Genomic DNA, 21,716 nt, shown 5'->3' with positions numbered 1-21,716 from the left:
TTTTAGAACTCAGTGAGAAAAGTGTAAAAAGTGAACACAGCCGAATTTCGCTGCGCTACTACGATGTCACGAAATGACAATCTTGCTGCGACAAATACTTATTAAATATTAAAAAAAAAATAGTTATAGTAGCAAACAATGTGATTTTTTCTATATTGGCTATTTGAGAAGATAAAACGATATGTTTTTTCTTCCAAACTCATATTACATTAATAAAGAAAAAAGCTCTATTGACATGGAATGTCAGGAGTAATGTGGGTGTAAATCCGCAAGCCTTTTGCGGTTCAAAATCCGGAAAAATCCACAGATCTGGCAGCGCAGGCTACACCGCCTATTTCTCTAATAACATAGTCTTGCAATCCATTAGGTTATTTGACTTTAAATTAAATAACTCAATAATTAATAAAGCGATAACATTTTAACTAATTATTTCATAATAAAGTTATAAAATTCGGATGTATCTTGAAACAGTTGAAAGTTAATTTTATTTAATAACACATGAGATAAAGACCGATGTACAAAATTTTACTCGAATATGTTACCTTTTGCTTTCACATAAGCCCCCAAACGGCCATTGATCAGTAGAAGAACCCTCAATTTCTATTGGTATTGACAATGATGCTAGAGAGATTTTTTGAGACTCCCAAAATTTCTGTGGAGTATTCAACTGGTCATGGTAATTCTGACCACAAACTCTAGTCCAAAAGCTTATAATTTGGACTTCCGGATGATCAATTCAAACAGGGTTAAATCGTCAAAATAATCTGCAACTATGAACAACTATGGTGCGCTGGAGCAGAATCTTACTAAAATATCCAATGCCTTCCATTGAAGAGTGTACTCATACAACCCATGGAATAACATTTTTAGCGCGTTGGGAAGTTTTTGTGTAGATTTTGTCGCTTTGCTTACTAAAAACTTCCACAGAGAACTTTTTTTTTAGAAAAATGTGTGGATACAGTGTTAACTTAGTAGTAGTCTTTTAATAGCAATTCTTTTTTTCTAATAACAACAAAAAATAATTATTTAACTCAAAAATTACATTAAAAAAGTTTACATTAAGTAAAAAATTAACTTCTGAAACATTTTAGTATATATCGTAGTTGGGTTGCCGTCTATAACTTTTCGCACCCGCCGTGGTTTCGATTCTTGTCGAATCGTTAACTCTGCAGATGTTATGCTATTCTAATCTGCTTCTATTTTCTCTTTGAGAATAGTGAGTCTGGTTCCCCAGACAGGTTCATTCATGTAGGGTTTAATTGTCTCGGAGCTTAATAAAGCACTCAGTCCTTAACAACCCTTGACGTGTGTTTTAAGTAATTTCCTCGTGGAAGATCCAAGCGGTTTTTTGTGATTCAGTAGTTCGCAAATAAAAATTTGGTGCGTCAGGATTTATTGTCTTAACTCGTGTGGTATCGATGTTTTTAGCTCCTGGACAAAACAGTTCTTACATGAAGTCCGACCTCCACGATTTCTATTACATTATCGATATTTTCCCCGATTCGAAGGGCGGTGCATATTTTACATCAAAATTACTGGAACGGAATCGAATAAACTAAAATTGCGCGTGTTTGACTGTTACAATAACAGAACCATAAACACATTTTCAGCCGTTAGATTGCTTTTTAACCTTTATCGCAGACTATAAAAAATGATGTATTTACTTTTGTCTGATACCCATCTTTGACATATGTTCCAACAGTACTGAGTCAAGCAATAGAGGAACCCTTATACGATGAGAGGTACAGATTACTAAAAGCACATATTGAAAAAAGAAGGAATTTCTTTAGTACAATTATGTACAAATTTATTACAAATTCATATTGTAAAATACATATTTTCGAATATCCTAATATTGAAAAGACATTTTTATGTTGGATTTACATATTTTTATAATGACAAACACCTATATGCACATGTATATATACGTATATACGTATGTATATAAATTGAATAAATTAATTAAAGATATGTTAAACGGTATGTAATAAATATTTATTGGGAAAAATCGGATCTTACAGTTATTTCAAACTAATAAAAAAATGCTTTAAAAAATTTTGACAAATGGTAACGTTAAAGCAATAAAGTGCATCAGTTTTCAAAATAATTAAATTTTCGATCTACTTCTCTTGGAGGTAAACGATCACCCAATGTTTTGGATGTTTTGTTATTGCACTGCTTTCCGCAAGACTATTGAAAAAATGTATGTAAGGAATGCTTAAACAGTATATATTTAATTAAGCCTTAATTACATAGAATTATAAACAACGCTAAGCAAATACTTTTTCTGGACCGGTGTTACAATACTAATTTCAATCAACTTCTGTTTATGTTATAGATATACTTATGTTTTTTTTTATTTCTTTGTTGAATTGATTCAGTCTTAAGTCATAAGGCTTTGACTAAAACTGTTGTTTTTTAAGGCATGAAATGTTGCCAGTTTTTAACTTATTCTGATATCTTAAAGATCGCAAAAAATTAAACCAAAGAAATAACATATCTTTAATTACTAAATTTTGCGGTGAACTCTTTTATCACGAGCAAATATATTTCATTTCAACATCACATAATAAACTTAAAAATTTGTCAATATTGAAAATTTAATATTTTGATTATTAGGGTTTTCACAAGTCTCATAAAGCTATAAGTTATAACGATTCGAAATATAGCATTGATAATTGTAAATGTGTAAACTCATTTTTGTATGAAATATAACAACAATTTTTTTAAGCAAGTGCAAAAATTTATAATTTTACGATTTGACGATGTTTTACGACGGCTTGTGAGTACCCCATATATATTTTTTAACTTTATTTTATAAATAATATTCTTTATTTAATTTTTATATTTCTAAGTTTGAAGATTGAGAAAATAAGCGATTATTCTCAACATGAAGGTTTCTTTTTGATCTTGGTGGCGGTATTGGTGGCGTCAAACTAGACTTAATTTCAGCAGAATTTGAAGTTTTACCTTCCATAGAAGACGAGATAGTCCTTAAAGATGGTTCCGGCTTAGACGCAATATCACTTAATGAGAACGGGTGGGCTTTTCGAAGTCTGGTATACAAATTGGTTTTGATATAACGTTTAATTTTCGCTCTAAACAAAAACCCAACGCCTACTGTCATAAAGAAAATTACTAGCAAAATTAATGAAATTATCAATTTGATATAATTAAATTCATCGAAGTGTTCTTTGGTTGGTGTCTGTCTGTGTTTTGGACTTTCTGTTGCCCTTGGTTCGGACGGAGAATCCGGTTTGTATTCGTGACCATTTATAACGATGTCAGAGCAGGCGCGAAACTCTTCTTGTGGTCCACAGCCTACAGCACCATTTCCATCCGGACAAATACCCCAGTTGTTACCAGCTATATAACGCCATTGCAACACACAGTGATTACAGTTCAAACCTATCGAGGAATATAACTAGTTCAAAATTTAAATTTATTTAGGTTTTCACATCATTACCTTTAGGAAGTTGGACTTTAACATTATATATTAAACTGCCATTTCTCGGATAAAATCTAGTTTCAAGATCAGTTGATATTGATTGACTCGGAAATCCTGACTGTACTTTCAATAAATGTTGATCGAAACACTCCTGCTGTGCATATGGTTGTGAGCAAATGCGAAACTCAAAATACCTACAAATGTAATTAAAATATATGTATATTAAGTGCATATGAATAATATTGGTCTAAATATTTGGTCGAATTTTCCCTCATATGCATAATGAATCAAATTTAACCACTTTAGTTGAATAATATCCTCATTTGATTAGGTTGATTTTAATACGAATATCTTGGTCATGAAGCAAAATAGAGTAATAAAACTAGTAAGTCAATCTACAACCAATAGTATATGTTAATCAGATATCAAATATGTTTGAACTCATTTCCCATTTTCGTTGAGTTATGAATGTTAAATTCTGTCATAACATTTTTATACTCTTGCAACATGTAGCTGCAGAGTATAATAGTTTTGCATCACCTATCTAAGCGAGATAGATGTAGGGTTACACATTCTAAATGATAATGCGACGAGTTGAATTCCGAGTGACTATCTGTATGTAAATCTGTCCGTTCGTGCAAGCTGTAACTTGAGTAAAAATGAAGATATCTTGATGAAACTTAATAACTATATTCCTTCGCAAAAAAAGTAAGACGGAGTTCGTAGATGGACGTAATCAGACCACTGGCATGCCCACAAAACGCCATTAACTGGAAACGTATAAGTATACGTAGGGGTAATAGTTTTAATATACACATATCCTAGACCACTAAAGCTACAAAGCTCGGCAAAAATCCCTTAAGCAACCCTACCGACACTGGAAAAATATCTCGGGACCCAAAAGACAGATTTCGACTAAATTTGGTACGAGACATTCTTCTTACATTTATATCTCAGAGCACAGTGCAATTTTGCACTAATAATTCTTTTAAAGTGCGCCAATTTATGACCAAAAATTTGTCAAATTCAACCAAAACTTTTCAAGCCCCAAATATCGGAAATGTGGATTCAGTATCTATAGTTCAGTTTTATCGCATATATCGGCCAACATGTGGGTTATCATAATAAAAATGGGAGGGCGTATTTTACTCATAAAAGTATATAGTTGTGCAAGAAATGGATAAATTTGGTCGTAAACTTGACCAAGCCTCCATATAACTAATACCAGATTTTTCGAACATTTGGCTGATTTTACTCCATATAATTGGTGATTGTATGTGGGGTGCCTTAATGAAACCAAGGAAAATTTTTTCAGTACGTGCATATCATCCTTAATTCTTTAGTATAAAGTTTTACCGACACCTGAAACTAATTGCGAGAGTATAAAATGTTCGGCTAAACTCGGTACAGATCACTGACCTAAAAACAAAAAAGAAGTAAGAATTAATTTTATTTGTAGGTTGTCTAAATTAAGGGGGGGACCTGCTTTAGAAGTTTAAAAAAATTAATTTGTTTTTTTGCTAAATCTATTTAAAAATGGTCTAAGAATATGCCACCAAAGATATAGATGGGAATTCGAAATATTTTCGAAGCTAGAAGGGAAATAGTGACCGAGCTTCTTCTTAATTGGCGTAGACACCGCTTACGCGATTATAGCCGAGTTAACAACAGCGCGCCACTCGTTTCTTCTTTTCGCTACGTGGTGCCAACTAGATATTCCAAGCGTAGCCAGGTCCTTCTCCACCGGGTTCTTCCAACGGAGTGAAGGTCTTCCTCTTCTTCTGCTTCCCCCAGCGGGTACTGCGTCGGATACTTTCAGAGCTGGAGTATTTTCGTCCATTCGGACAACATGACCTAGCCAGCGTAGCCGCTGTCTTATAATTCGCTGAACTATGTCAATGTCGTCGTATATCTCGTACAGCTCATCGTTCCATCGAATGCGATATTCGCCGTGGCCAACGCGCAAAGGACCGTAAATCTTTCGCAGAACTTTTCTCTCGAAAACTCGCAACGTCAACTCATCAGTTGTTGTCATCGTCTAAGCCTCTGCACAAGAGATAAAGAGATCCCCAACTCTCCTGTCACTGGAAATGTGAGAACCGCTCACCTACCGTACTTTGACAGTTGACTGGATTGTGTCGGTTTTGACGTTTTGCAATTGGAATGGCTGGAACGGCCAGATTGAAATTATACCAAACAAGTAAGGAAGGGCTAAGTTCGGGTGTCACCGAACATTTTATACTCTCGCATGGTAAAGTGATAATCGAGATTTCATAATACGTCATTTACATATTTTTCAAATACCGTATTTTTGTAAAGTTTTATTCCGCTATCATCATTGGTTCCTAATGTTTATACTCGTATTATACAGAGAAGGCATCAGATGGAATTCAAAATAGCTTTATATTGGAAGAAGGCGTGGTTGTGAACCGATTTGACCCATATCGTACATGTCATCAGGGTGTTAAGAAAATATTATATACCGAATTTCATTGAAATCGGTCTAGTAGCTCCTGAGATATGGTTCTTGGTCCATAAGTGGGCGGCGCCACGCCCATTTTCAATTTTTAAAAAAAGCCTGGGTGCAGCTTCCTTCTGCCACTTCTTCCGTAAAATTTAGTGTTTCTGACGTTTTTTGTTAGTCGGTTAACGCACTTTTAGTTATTTTGAACATAACCTTTGTATGGGAGGTGGGCGTGGTTATTATCCGATTTCTTCCATTTTTGAACTGTATATGGAAATACCTGAAGAAAACGACTTTGTAGACTTTGGTTGACATAGCTATAGTAGTTTCCGAGATATGTACAAAAAACTTAGTAGGGGGCGGGGCCACGCCCACTTTTCCAAAACAATTGCGTCCAAATATGCCCCTCCCTAATGCGATCCTTTGTGCCAAATTTCACTTTAATATCTTTATTTATGGCTTAGTTATGACACTTTATAGGTTTTCGGTTTCCGCCATTTTGTGGGCGTGGCAGTGTGCCGATTTTGCCCATCTTCGAACTTAACCTTCTTATGGAGCCAAGAAATTCGTATACCAAGTTTCATCATGATATCTCAATTTTTACTCAAGTTACAGCTTGCACGGTCGGACGGACAGACGGACGGACGGACAGACAGACATCCGGATTTCGACTCTACTCGTCGCCCTGATCACTTTGGTATATATAACCCTATATCTGACTCCTTTAGTTTTAGGACTTCCAAACAACCGTTATGTGAACAAAACTATAATACTCTCGTTAGCAACATTGTTGCGAGAGTATAAAAATATATATGAACGGAGGAATTTGTTGCCGCCGTTCAAGATCGCTAATAAAAATTAAAAAAATGAAAATCAAAGAAAATGCAAAATTTAAACATATTTTAAACGTTTTGCTATTTGATGCATAGAACAATTAATTTTCAATTACAAATAACAGGCTTAATTCACCTTATTAAGTAGTGAAATATCAAAAGTTAGTTATTTTAATATATCATAAAATCATAAAAAGGATTTAAGTAGTTTCGCCATATATTAAAAGTCCAATATATAATAATCTTCAATCGTAATAAATGTTGGGTCTTTTAATTTAAATGCCCAAAAATTCTTATTTTATTCGATGTGGCCACAATGGAAAATGTTATAAAAAACGCTTATTTTGAGGCGCTCTCACACTGCAATAAATTGGGCATCCCATTATCCCTGCTCTGCACCATACAGCAGGCCGGGAATTATGAGTATAGAGTTTGGTTTTTGTTCGTCGAGAGAGAACTTTACTTCTCAATTGCCTACTCTGTCCGAAGTAGCACCTGTTGGCAAGAGTTCTCCTACGTAGGATTTCCAGGCTGACATTGTTGATGATATAACATAAAAAAAACAGTTTTTTTTTCAATTTAAAAAAATTTAAATTTTACACTTTTTTTGGAATTTTTTTAGTTCGGCTAGAAGATAAACTGTTACAAAATATGAATCTCTTTGAATTTTTTTGTTTCCGATAGAAATTGCGACCTGCATCCTGCCCGCCGTCTGACAAATGCCCATGCGAGGTGCATCGGGCAATTGCTTCTCAAAGGCAGAATATCAAAGATTTCGCATCAAAAAATTTGTGAATGATGTCTAAATATTTTTTTTCCACAATTATTTTCTTTATTGGATCTGCTTTTTCTTAAAGCCTAACATTAAGTTATAAAATCTTCAATCTATGCTCAAGTGATTGAGCTGCTTTGGTGATACGTTGCTCCTCAGTACGCAGGCACATCTCTTCTCTTAAGGCATGTTTGATCGAAGGAATGTTACAAAGCATTAGCCAAAGGGTTTGGGTGATCTCGGAGTTTAGATATATATTTAATTATACTGTCCTCTACTTCCTTCTTTACCATAGGAATACCAAGGTCTTTATGGATATTTTCGTTACGCATGTCCCATGGTGAACACGTGATAGTTCTAAGCATTTTTGATTGGAACCTTTGTATTATATCAATATTAGTTGCACAGGTCGTACGCCACAGTTGAATGCCATATGTACATCCAAATCGGCTTTATGACCGCATTATATAAAAGCACTTTGCTGTCTAGGCTAAGTTTGGAGTTTTTATTTAAAAGCCAATTTAAATTTGCAGCTCTTCATACATGTTATTTTACTCGAGATGTGTTTTCTCCACGTGAGCCTTCTATCTAGGTAAATACCAAGATATGTTACTTCGTTCGCTTGGGATTGAGCAATTTCTCTTGCTTCCGACCGCATTTATTTCAATATTCTTTTACGTGAACGTGTGAAAGTTTAGTGCAAAGTGTTTGTTAATTATTAGATATTAAAAACAACAATGTTTGTATAAAACCGAGTTAATAGTCGATTCTTGAAGAAAATAAACAAGGTAAGTAAAGTATTTTTGCTATTATTTTCTAGTCATACCTACTTAAATACATTTTTACACCCAGATGCAGGATTATTAATTTATGTATATAACGTAACGTAACGAGTACACGGAGAAAAAAATATAATAAAATTTATTATAATATTCTAGAAAAATTACTATATTTAGTTAGTAATCTCAAAACAGGATTAAATTTAAGAATAATTACTAAGCCTAAACGAAAATTAAATTCCTCGGTTAAATAAATTATAATAACTAAGGTTTCGAAAAATTACTAACCAGTTTATAAAAATCAAAAACTGTATCGCAAATTGTGTTATCTGCATTTTAAATAATAATAGAATATCATTACAATTATTAGTATTTTGTGTAACAAATATTCAAAACCTCTTCTACGAAAATTTATATTCTTGTATAGTAAAAATTACTAACAGCGGATAGTAAAAATTGAAATACAGCTTAGAGACATACGTCATCGGTGTAGTTTGATACGTTGTTTACAAATTTTCTTGTGGAAGCATACCGAAGCGTGTTTTGATATTTGTTTTTATTTGATTATGCGTATGCTACGGACACAGCGTGTGAGTAGCTTCTTATTTCAGATAAATATAAATGTAGAACAAGATATTGCTCTACATTCCAAAACAATTCGTCTTACGGTGTTTGCAGGTTGACCTATCGCTACCGTTGACATAAGTACATATGCTCCGCAAGGGAACATGGAGTACCACGGACATTGCTAGATTGACTTATAAAATTATTTTATAACAATTCAGTTTTGAGAGATTTTTCCAATTTGGCCATCTATCGAACGTTATTATACTAGAAATCGACATTACAAAAAAAAATGACAGTATCTACACTAATATTATAAAGAGGAAAGATTTGTACCTATTTTTGTATGTTTGTATGTTTGTAATGAATAGGCTCAAAAAGTACTGGGCCGATTTAAAAAATTCTTTCACCAATAGAATGCTACATTCTTCCAATTTGACATAGGCTACATTTCATTTTGAACAAAAATAGGGATCCTTGGTAAAATTTGAACAATGTAACCGAAGGTGTAGAAAAATTAGTCTTAAAATGTCTTTCGTCGAATGCGCTGCCGAAACTATTAGCGATAGAACAAAATAATGTAAAACAATATTGAAGAACATCATAATGTCTACAAAAAACTCCGCGGTAGCATATGTCCAACTACATATTGTAGTTATGTCACTCCATGATATTTATGTGTTTATATTAATGTGTATTTCAACTCAAAGAATACAGTACATCCTGTGAAAACACCGCCAGCAACAAAATTAACATTGACGAGTTTTTTCTCAACTTTCGTCAGTGATCCGTTTGCGAGAACGTTGCTCTATTCGGAAATACCTTGATATTATACATGGAATGCATCGTCGAAGAAATAGTTGCGCAGAAAGCAAGGCCAACCAGTAGATTGAAATCCAGATGTGTTCTCAACTAATGCATTAGGACGAATTTACACAATCCACTCGAAAAACGACGACTGCTTCTACCTTCGGTTGCTATTGATTAATGTACGCGGTTCAACTTTATTTGAGTCATTGCTTACTGTGAATGTTACGGTGTGTGCAAGTTTTGGAGAAGTAAGCCAGCAATTACAATTGCTAGAACACATTAATCACTGGAATGAAAATGAAGTTCGCACACTTTTCGCGATAATCATTTCGACATATCAGCCTTCAAATCCGCGTCAATTATGGGATACGAACAAAAAAGACATTGCCGAAGACATTTTACATGGCCTTCGCTAAAAATTGGAAATGGTAGAATTTCGGTTGATACTTCCGGTGGTTCGATATCAATTCCATCTTCCCTTTGTCAATTGACGAAAGATAAACTCATCACAAATGTTCGGACATTGGCCAAATTATCGCACCTACGATTCCTTAAGTACACGCGCAATGCTAGCTGCCAAAAATACCGATGTTGTTGACTTAAACTGGAAGATTCAAAGTCAAATTCCGGGAGACCTGCGCTCATATAAATCGATCGATCGTCTTGACAATGAAGACGGCTCCGTGAATTATCCAGTGGTATTTCTAAATTCTTTGGACAGGCTTGGTATGCCACCGCATCATTTGCGTCTCAAAGTAGGATCAGTCGTTATTATGTTTCGCAATCATCATGCCACGAAACTGTGTACTGGAACCCGACTGATTGTGACACACCTATCGAATACAAGGGGCAGAATGCTTGATTCTACGAATTCCTTTGAGTTCTAACGATTTCCCATTTCAGTTCAAACGTATTTCGTTTCCAGTGAAAATTGCATGTGAGATGACAATCACCTAAAGATAGTCGCATAGTGTGAGGCATAAATTTGGAAATGTTATGTTTTTCACACGGCCGTGGCGTGCTCACGAGTTGGAAAACCATCTTTTCTGTACATCGGAACAGAAACCAAAAAATGTTGTTTATCAAGCTGCGTTACATTGAAAAATAAAAACAAAAATTAAATGGTAAATTTAACTTTCTTTTCATTTCAAAACACATAATTTCACGCAGGACAACGGCTGCTGGGTCAGCTAGTTGTTTCTAAAAATGTTAGAATATATTATATAACAAATTCTAACCTCAAATTAAATTTTACAAACCGTATAGTAAAATCTCGAGTTTGTATATTATTCTTTTCACTAGAATAGATATCAATCTTTATACATCAGAAAATAAAAATATTTAGAAAAACAAGAAAGTATTTTTTACTATACATATATTAAAAATTAGTATAAGTATTCTTACAGATAGTATTTGTAATATTTGTAAAGAGAATAGTAATTATTTATAAATTGTGTAGTTATTATTAGAATCGATTAAAAAAAAATATTAGGTACTATATTGGTTAGTAAAAATTTCAATGCTGACATAGCACTTATTGTACTACAGTTCATAGAATTTCTTTTTATACTTTTTAAATTCTCTTAACCAAATGGTAATAAATTAAATCGAGTCAGTACTTTTTGATGTTATGAATATAATTATTTAATATGTTGTAAAATTTACTATCTCAGTTATTAATTTATTATATCAGCTTTTAATTTTTGATTAAAAAAAAATTAATTTTTAAGAACAGATATTATTTTTTTCTTTATGAAATCAACGTATCACTTACTAAATAACAATATTTTTAGGATACCCAGAACGAAATATGCCGCAGGGAATTCATACTTCGAAAAGACAAAGCGGGTTTCAGCAGAGAAAAGCCAAAAAGGCTAAAATGGATGAAATTCAGAGCATGTCTGGATCTCTTTTCAAATATGTATGTCACAAAAGCAGATAGCGGCCAAAGTTCAAGTAAAGTACCCGAGTCTCCTGCTGACGAAAGTAATGATTCACATTTTGAAAAATCACATTCAGATAGCAACATCTACAATACAGAATCAATTAAGACGACCGATCAAGCGCAACACTTGAGAGATGTTTCACATTGGAGTTTACCGGTTCCCAATAATGTTCGCATTGACAACATACAAAGAACATTTACAACTGGATTTCGGAAGTGGTGGAAACTAAATCCTAAAGTATTGGATTTTACGAGAAAAATCGATTTTCTAGTAGAATCGGAATCGAGTTTACCTCTACCTGCTGGTAGCCATCGCGTGCACATATAATAACCTCCGCACAATAACCACCACAAAAAAAAATGATTTTTTTTCCATGTAATTTATATGGAAAACAGAAAATTTGAAATAGGCACCTCTTAATGTTAATACTAAGAGCTCATCTTTTGAGTGACTTTCTTTTTCACATTTTCGAAAGTTTTTAGCCTGTTTTTCAGTTGAAAAAAAAAAGGTTGACTCAGAATGACACACCCTAATGTGTATGCGTACAAGTATGTATGATGATGTTTGAGACGATTGTAGAACAATATTTGTAATTTTTACGTGCGACATATTTACATGTGTACGCAGATATGTATATCTGTAGGTTTGTGTATGCATTATTTGTGTGAAAATGTCATACGCACATATGCATATATGTATGTGTGTACATATAGAGCAGCGCGCGCATTTTATATTTCTGATAAATGATAATATCTTGATTTGAAATTGATTTGTACTTGCATACATATCTGCAGGATAGATGCGTATGAAAGTTTTAAATAATAAGAGGTGTAATTTACATATATTATTATTGTAATATATGTATTAAGCTTTTATAGTAGATAGCATATCATATATGTATGTATATAGCATATATACATTAATATGAAATTATATTATATTATCTAAGATAAGAAATATTTGGACATTAATTGCAAATATTACCTTGAAAATACCATAATTTAAAAATAATGTTATAAATTTTGCATGAATTCACAAAAATTCGCAAAATGATATTCATATCAAATGATATGATTGCATGTAAACGTATAAAAATATAAGCAAAAGAGCGACATATGTACGTCTGTAATAGCAATGTATGTATATTTCTGAGCACAATTTTCATTGAATGCTCAGCTCTGTTCATCAAAGTGAAAAAACACAATGGCTACGACAGACTGCAGCGGCACGACAGTGAACTGAAAACGTCGTTGTTCATCTTACTACATGTACATTTTGAGAAGCAACAACAACACAATGGCCGGCATGTACACAAAACAACGCAGTTGTCCATTTTGCATGTACACAATTTCGTTGTGGCCATACTAATACCTTTCACTTCAATGAAATTTTAATATTTTGTTCAAAGTGAAATTTTTTATGCAAAAAATAAGTAAATAGGTAAATATTTTTGCTTTAAATTATCACTTGTTATTACAAATGATATAATAGAGCTATAATATAGCTATTTTATGCTTTTATTTGTAAAATAACATCAAGTTTGTTAGAGCTGTGAATAATTTTACATTTTACATATTAGTGGCATCACCACTCTACCTCCTCTTGCTATCTTCCATTCTACTGTCAACTCTACTGTCGTTGGCAAAAATATGAGGATATTGAAGTTAGCGAGAACGACAACTGTCGGCCTGCAGTCGTGTAGTCGTGCAGCTGTCAAAAGCTGCGTTCATGCTTTTGTATTTTTTGTTTTATTTCTTTTATTATTAGTTGTTTTATTATGTTTATTGTTTGTAAACAGTTTGATTCTTTTGTAATATTTTATGTTTTGATTTGCACTTTCGGCGTTATTGCCTAACACTTGCACTTAATGCATTTTTTTAATATTTGTTTATTTTGTTTTATTTTTATTTTTGTTTTTTTAGTAAGTTTCCACGGAGCGCACGAAGACACGTCCGTTTAGATTGAAAGCTCGCTCCTAAATATATATCTAAATATATAACTACGAGTATAAGCCCTACAAATGCCGCTTTAATCAATTATTTCTTTTCCTCCTAAAAAAATCCTCAAAAAATCGATTTTATGAAGCCTCTAAGGCATGCTCCACCGTTAAACAAAGTCAAAGGAATATTACAATCTGGAGATAAAGCGATACGGACGGCCTACAAGAAACAATGACATTATTGGCAGGCAATCCAGATTATAATAATTTTCATTTTTTAAATACCCTCGCAATATGAAAACATTTAAGACATGTATGCATTTCCGTGGGTCTGTAAAATGTTTATAAATGAATTCAACATCCGTCTCTTAGCTTCTATCTCTATTCTTGTTCTATATCTACAGCGCAATGAATATTGTTGAAAGAAAATCTCAAAATTTTTAATTTATAGTGACACATAAAGACGTCTTTTGAAGAAAAAACTATTATTATGACAATTGTAATATACCAGATGAACTTGATTCAATTATGTATACAAGGCCATGTTACTTCAGAGCGTGATTCATATTACGGAAAAATAATTTAATCCATAATGTCAAAACAACTTTATTTCTGTTTTTTTCATGAATTTTTTGTTTGCTTTTTGACTTTTGTATGATTTACAATGAATTCGCATTCAACACATTTTCATTTGTTGAAATGTTTGAAAAATTAATTTTAAAATCATAAAACCCATTGATTACAACACTTTTGACAAATTGGTGTTTTTGGGTTATCGACACAACCTTGTGCAAGAATCCTGCTGATATGGTAATTTTTTCCTCGATAGCAAAATAATTTATCAAAACTCGAAATATATGACTTCAAATCAAGTTGAAAGTGTTATGATACGTTTTTAAAGCTTATAAAACTTATTCTGTAATATACAAATGTTATGATTATTTTTTTACCATTTAAGGTAGTTATAAAGATTGTATATACATATGTATGTACATATTTAAAAATATTTTTAGGGTTCTCATTTGATGTGGCATTTATAATAGTGGCAAGACGCGAAATAAGTCAGCTGTTCTTCATTGTCCCGTCATCGTTTTTTCTATAAATATTTAATTGATTCGTTTTAAAATAGTTTATTATTAAATTTAAATGTGCTTACATTTTCCAATTTAAAATGAAGAAATCAAAACGCGAGAAAAGAGTAAACAGCGGAATGTATGTATAATAATTTGCGACAAATTGCATGTAAAAATTAACAGATATTTTGCGATAACAAGTTTGCGATATTAAATGAGTGCCACTATTTATTTATATATACATATATTTTCTTTTCCTTATTATGTATTTAAGGCATGCGGTTTACGTACCCCATGTGACTAGCTGTGAGTTCAACACGAATAAGCATAACAGATTCTGATGAGTATTTCCTTACGATTACTCCTTTTCCCCAAAAACCACCGGACTCATGTGGTCTTGGCTTGGGTAAATCCCATGCGTCCCCGCACTCGCCGCATTTTCCATTGTTTTGCTTCCATTGACGTGTAAATCCACCGCAATATAATTCGTGGTCATTGTAATTTGGTGGCGTCTGAAATCCATATCGCCATGCTGACGCTCTACTAGGCGGTTCAATCAATCGTCCGTGCCCACAACACTGAGGTAAATTAGCGGTATAGAAAATAAACCAATAGAAGAGCGCAATGCTAATAACAGAACACATCATTTAGTTGTGAGGTACAATTATCCTTTTAATTCCTAGAAGTAAGTAGATGTATGCGCAATATAAATTATTTAAACAATTACTCCAACGGAAAAGCAAATAAATAGTTAATTTATTTATCAAAAACCTATTATCCATTAAGATTATTAAAAACTTTCTCATGAATGTGAAATTTGCATTTTTCTGAAAATCTGATATTATTTTGACAACTTATAAATCTGTATTTACTATCCAGGGTTTGTCCGGAAAGTAATAGGACTGATTTTGCCAGGCTTTTTTGGAAGGCTGGGAAGAGGTCGCTGATGAAGACCGTGCTGGCAGACCTGTGACTTTGACAAAAACCGACAATGTGACTAATATGTGCAAAGTTTTGAACTCAGACCGTCGACTAAGTATTTCCTTAATTGCTCAGATGTTAAATTTATTAAAAACTGTGGTTTATGACTTTGTGACGGAGCACTTGAACATGAGCAAGGTATGTATGTATGTGTGAAGATGGTCCCAAAAGTGCTCACTCACGACCAAAAATTGCGGCGAGTGGAAGTGTGCCAAAAAAATTTGAACATATGTGAAAGTGCCCCCAGTTTTTGAATAACGTAATCACAGGTGACAATGTGGCCCCCCGGACTTTTTTGTTTCCTTGCCTGAAAATGCCGATGAAAGGCAAGCATTTTGAGACGACAGAGGGGATCCAAGCAACATGCACTTCGGCTCTCAAGGCTATTCCGGAAAATGCCCTCCGTGACCCCTTCAATGCTTGGAAATCGCGCTGGTAGCGCTGCATCGATGCAGAAGTAGCCTATTTTGAAGGTTTTTAAATAATTGTAGCGATTGGTTCAATATTTTTTTTTTAAATTGACTCAATCCTATTACTTTCCGTACAAACCCTATATGTATGTAGATATGTACTTATTCATGACATAAGCTCTGTTACAAGTTCAAACCGTTATAAAAATTAAACTATAATTTCAATCAGGCAAAAATTCTGTCATCAGCAAAAGCAGATACATAACTAGTTATTATATGTGAGTAGATAATATACAAATCATAATAGAAACAAGTAAGAAAGTCGAAGTTTAATAAAGGAGATTGGCTAAATGGGTATCAGCCTTCCCACTTCTGCCCGCCAACACCATCCCACACATCCTTGTATGCAACATTGGTACGCCACATTCCCCACACTCATCATCATTTTCCTCGCATTATACACCACGCTCTAACACACACACAATGACATCACACACCATCATCTACTTTCGCCGAATCAAAGTACAAGAGGACAGACAACTTGATCAAAAAACACTTTTTGCGCTACGACATCGGTCTGATCAACTCGATTCCTTTTTGGCGAACGTTTACCATTTTTGCGAACATCATCGTTAACTAAAAAATATTTTGTAACCTTTGTGAGGCGAAAATTTTAATTTTATTTTAAATTCTTTTGCGAGCATCTCATTTAAAAATTAAAGCCGTTTATATACTGTATACCTATTTTGTGAAAATAAATCCGAAAGTACATTTGCATTACAAGTTTGCGAACCTCTTGAGTTCATTTCATATATACCTGTGTTTTATACTTTTCAATTTTGGGAAAAATACACGGTGAGTGCGGAAAAGGTGGTACATAAAACAATACAGAGATAGTATTGATATAATTTTACCTATTTTTTTATCAATAAAGTAATTTAAAGACCACAGACTAATAAAATACTCTCAAAGTTTCATCAAGGTTCCTCATGTACAATCACCAATCATATGGGGTAAAGTCAGCCAGATGTTTGATAATTCTAATATTAGTTATGTATATGGGGGCTAGGTCAAGTTTTCGCCCAATTTTAATACACTGTTATCAGTAAAACACGCTCTTTCATTTTCATTGCAATGACTCATATTTTGGCTGATATAAAGTCACCCGGAAGTTCACAAGTCTTTATATTTGATACATGGGGCTAAAGGTAGTATTGACCCGATTCAATTCATTTTTAACACGCAGACATACTACTATCAAGAAAGCATTATCTCCAAATTTCAATTCTATATCCCATACATTGACCGATATTTTCGGTAAAACGTCAAGTATGGACTCTGGAGTCCACATATTTGGCACCTAGGGGCTTGAACAGTTTTGGTTCGATTTCATTATATTAATTGCTTCTTGATTTGTGTTCTAGAAAATGAAAGAATCAAATGGTATTTAAAATTTTGTTATGTGAGAACTAGGCGTGGTTGTAGTCCCATTTCGCGCACATCGCACCATAACATAAGAATATCAAAATAATAAAGGTTATCTTCCGATTTCATTCATTTTCACACTATCAGTAGAAGTTCTTATAGGGTTTATCTTGGACGAATTTGTTATTTTGGTTTGAACGGTTTAAGAGATATGTATATTAAACAAATTAGGGTGTGGAGTCACTCACACTTCTTCAAAAGTTTTAATCACCAGATTCCCCCTCAATCGCGATGTCAAAATAATAAAGGTTATCTTCTGATTTCATTCATTTTCACACTATCAGTAGAAGTTCTTATAGGGCTTATATGTATAATAAACAAATTAGGGGGTGGAGTCACTCACACTTTTTCAAAAGTTTTAATCGCCAGATTCTCCCTCAACCGCGATCCTTTGTGCCAAATTGCAATTCTATAGGGGGTGAACAAGCCCATCATACTCTGTAGCAACATGTCGCAAGAATTTAAAATTATAGCGATAGGATTCAACTTCATCATGTTTGTAATCAAGTTGGGTATCATATTAACTTATTTTGAAAGTAATAAACTCACCCTAAATTAAATACATTAAGTTGATATGAAAAACATCAACAAACGGATCGGAATTCTTTATGTTAGGTATATGAGATTTGGACCAAAGTCTCCACCAACTCCATACATATTCAACGCTAAACCACATAATTTTTAAGAAATTTTGTCACTTAATTTCATTAAATCGTCACACATTTTGACCAACTGAAGCGGTTCAAAGTCAGCTGAGAAATCAAAATTAATATACACGGTATATTTGAGGCAGAGAAACGGAAGGGCTTATATCATCGATTTTTGACAATGTTTGAGAAGTGATTTTCAAACAATTTTATAAATATATAAATATAAATGTTTGTAAGGCTTCGTTCAAATTTTCTTACTGTGGCATTAGTGCTTTAACAGATACGTAGGGTAAACTTATTAGAATTGCAATTCGATTACGAATATCTACGAATTCGTCCTTTCTTTTTTACTATAGACACTGGTACAAAGTACCATTACGATCTCAAATTTCAAGTTACAGACAGTCACCCCTGACAGAGTTTAAAAGCGGTATTTTTTCGACTTTGTGCTCGTTATATGCATTGTATGTATAAGACGGAAAATTTATGACACTGCTAAGTATTCGTAAGAAAATAAATTTAAACGAACGGTCGCAAAAACTACAAGGAAGTTGAAAACTTGAATAAAAATACAGATATCTTAATGAAACTTGATATATGTATGTACAAACGTGGCTAGCCGTCAAAACACGACACTGAGCGCCAATACACCAAATCAAAGCGATCCATTCATAGGGACAGATAAGGCGGAGTAGGGGCTATCATCAAATCCCTTTTGTTATGTGAGGTGGTGTACAAGCGCGATGTTGTGGTGTGCTGTGTTGTCCCGTGTGGTGAAGTATGAGTGCATGATGTTCTTAGGTGTGGTACGAAAATTTTTTCCCAATAGAGTGGTGTGGTAGGGGGAGGCTTTGCTTATTTCATGATCAGATCTATACTGTATTTCGTAGTATTATTTACTTTTAATTTAGTTCTTTGTCTTTTTGAGAACGTTCTATTAACACGCGTTACTTTGATTTTGCTCATATTATTATTATTATTGTTAAGGGGGAAACTACTCCCTCATCTCAAAAAACTTCGATTGCGAATAAAAAGAAATTTCTATCATCATTGAATATATTTTATGTAAACAAAACATGGACGTCAGACAAAACTGAATTGAATGTGGAAACATAGAAGACAATTATGATAGTTAAAAGTTATTTGAAATATTGATTTCTAAAACTACCGCAAGAGAAAGCCGAACTTGCTTTGTCAAATACAATCATCAACCACAGAAGCAGAAATCGAACAAGCAAGTAACAAAGATTATTTTTTCATTTCTAGTTAGCGTTTTTGATGTTTTTCATTTAACAAACTGAATACTGTAAAAAATACATTTTTCCGATTTTTAGGGGAAAATATACAGTGTTTTGAGCAAATAAAAATCGAATCATTATACATACGCATTATTCGGCTCTCTGAAAGGGCATAATCTGACCACAAAATAACTTAAGCAACAAACTATAAAATGATATAACTACTGCACCGCAATATTTGTCACAGCTTCTAATAGGTTTAATTTATGTACGGTATATATCTCACAAACTTCCGAAGCACAGGTTGCAGTCGAACTTATAGAAATCAATGATAATCGCCACCACAGAATTTTTGCAAACTTGCAGATAGAGATTCTTAAATAAGATCGAAATTTTCAATTTACATTTAATTTGTAACAGCAAAAAATAATATTTCTTTACCACATAATATATTTTTTAACTCCAACTCAACATATTTTTCACTTTTTTGACGCACAAAAAAAAATGGTTTTGAAATCTATCCCGAAGATTGAAAGAAGATTTTAAATGGTAGCAGAATAGTACCATTACAAAAGATTGACAATAGTATTTTATATTTCACCTTTTTTTTGAGTTTTTATTTAAATAAATTGTGTAAACTGTAGTATTACAATAAAATATAATTTTTATTTAAAAATAATTTACATACATACTTTCATTTGCTTTTTTGTTCTAGTGCTGCTTTTAAAGTAGTTTAATTTACGAGTTGTTAAGTAAGTTGCATACATGCTAACACAGTTATATTTTCATAAAAAAATAGGGGCTAAGTTCGGGTGCAACCGAACATTTTATACTCTTGCAACTTGCAATAATCAACCTTAAAGTACAAAACGTCATCCAGAGGATCGAACCGTCATATGCCTTGGACAAAAGGTTTGTTAGAAAAACGAAAATCATTATAGTACGTATGTAGTACTGGGAGTTGTGGTAAGTATCGACCTGATTTTATCTATTTTTGCTAACAGTACGTACTATTAATACAATGTGCGTTCCAAAGTAAACAGGACTTTAAAAAACAACAGAACAAATGGTTTTTTCGGCAAAATCAATTTATTTTATTCAAAATGGTCCAAAGGCATGTCGAAAGAGTGTTTTAACTCGTTGGCCGGTATGACCGCCAGTATGCCGGTGCAAGCCTTTTGAATGGCATCTACGTCTGCATAACTCTTTCCTTTCAAGGGCAAATGTATTTTTCCGAAAATGAAGAAGTCGCACAATGCCATATGAGGTGAATACGGGGAGTGGTTAATGGTTAAAATGTGATTTTTGGTCAAATAATCGTCCTTCGAATGTTGGATTTCGATTTCGATGTTTTGGAGATGCTCAATTCCATTTCCATGGATTTCCATGATGATTTTGGCTGATTTTTGATGAATTCACGCATATTGGCCCACATGTTGAACGTCATTTTTGTCCTCACGACCACTTTGAAAACGTTGAAACCACTCGTGCACTCTGCTACGGGATAGGCAATCATCGCCATAAACTTGTTTCATCAACTGAAACGTTTCGGTAAAAGTTTTACCAATTTTAAAACAAAATTTAATGTTGGCTCTTTGTTCGAAGCTCATTTTCGCACCGATAACACAAACATACTGACACTTAAAACGCAATAACTTCACTTCCGATCAATGAAATGTCATGAAATTCTCACTGGAAATCGATAAAGGTAGCAGATACTAACGCACCAGGACATATAGATCCAAAAAGTCCTGTTTACTTTGGACTACACCTTGTATGCCATATACTAAAAACCAATCATATAGAGCAAAAGTTAGCCGGATGTTCGAAAATCCTGATATTAGTTATGTAGGGGATAGGTCAAGTTTTCACAAACATACACTACTATGAGTAAAAGACGCTCTCTCATTTCCATTGAGATACAAATGCGATACAAAGTCGCATGGAATTTTAAATTGTGCTATATAGAAAATAAGTGTGGTTGTTCTCTGATTTCGTACTAAATTTTGTCGAAATCGTTCGGTTGGGGCTTGAGTTTTGGCGTTTCACCAAAAAGTGAGCGGAGCTACACCCATCGTCCAATTTTCTCACTGGCTCCCATTAAGCCCTCTCATACCATTTCGGAGGTAAAATATAATGCTCTGGCGTATTTAGTTATTGATTTATTGCGCTTTTAGTAATTTTTAAAAGTACCGTTATATGGGAAGTGGGCCGGGTTATCTTCCGATTTCATTAATTTTCAAATTGTCGGTAGAAGTTTTTAATATTTGTGCTGGGCAATTTTGGTTATTGTAGCTTTATTGGTTTGGAAGACATGTACATTA

At 33.5% G+C, this 21,716-nt stretch overlaps 1 protein-coding gene across 5 annotated transcripts in view; it reads right to left on the bottom strand.

Annotated features, from left to right (window-relative positions):
- Nucleotides 1-1,879: 1,879 nt before the first annotated feature.
- Nucleotides 1,880-21,716, bottom strand: part of LOC126764094 (uncharacterized) — a 25,508-nt gene continuing 5,671 nt past the window's right edge. For all 5 annotated transcript variants that reach the window (XM_050481881.1, XM_050481882.1, XM_050481880.1 and 2 more), the window contains exons 2-4: nucleotides 14,920-15,307; nucleotides 3,467-3,642; nucleotides 1,880-3,408 (exon numbers count right to left, since the gene is read on the bottom strand). In XM_050481881.1, coding sequence (XP_050337838.1) covers nucleotides 2,843-3,408; nucleotides 3,467-3,642; nucleotides 14,920-15,275 — 1,098 coding nt within the window. In that variant the 5' untranslated portion in view covers nucleotides 15,276-15,307 and the 3' untranslated portion in view covers nucleotides 1,880-2,842. The remainder of the gene's footprint in view (nucleotides 3,409-3,466; nucleotides 3,643-14,919; nucleotides 15,308-21,716) is intronic.

This window comes from Bactrocera neohumeralis, unplaced genomic scaffold (assembly GCF_024586455.1).
Source record: "Bactrocera neohumeralis isolate Rockhampton unplaced genomic scaffold, APGP_CSIRO_Bneo_wtdbg2-racon-allhic-juicebox.fasta_v2 cluster09, whole genome shotgun sequence".
NCBI lineage: Eukaryota > Metazoa > Arthropoda > Insecta > Diptera > Tephritidae > Bactrocera > Bactrocera neohumeralis.
The sequence above is the reverse complement of the archived record's forward strand: the minus strand, read 5'-3'. Positions and strand labels throughout refer to the sequence as shown.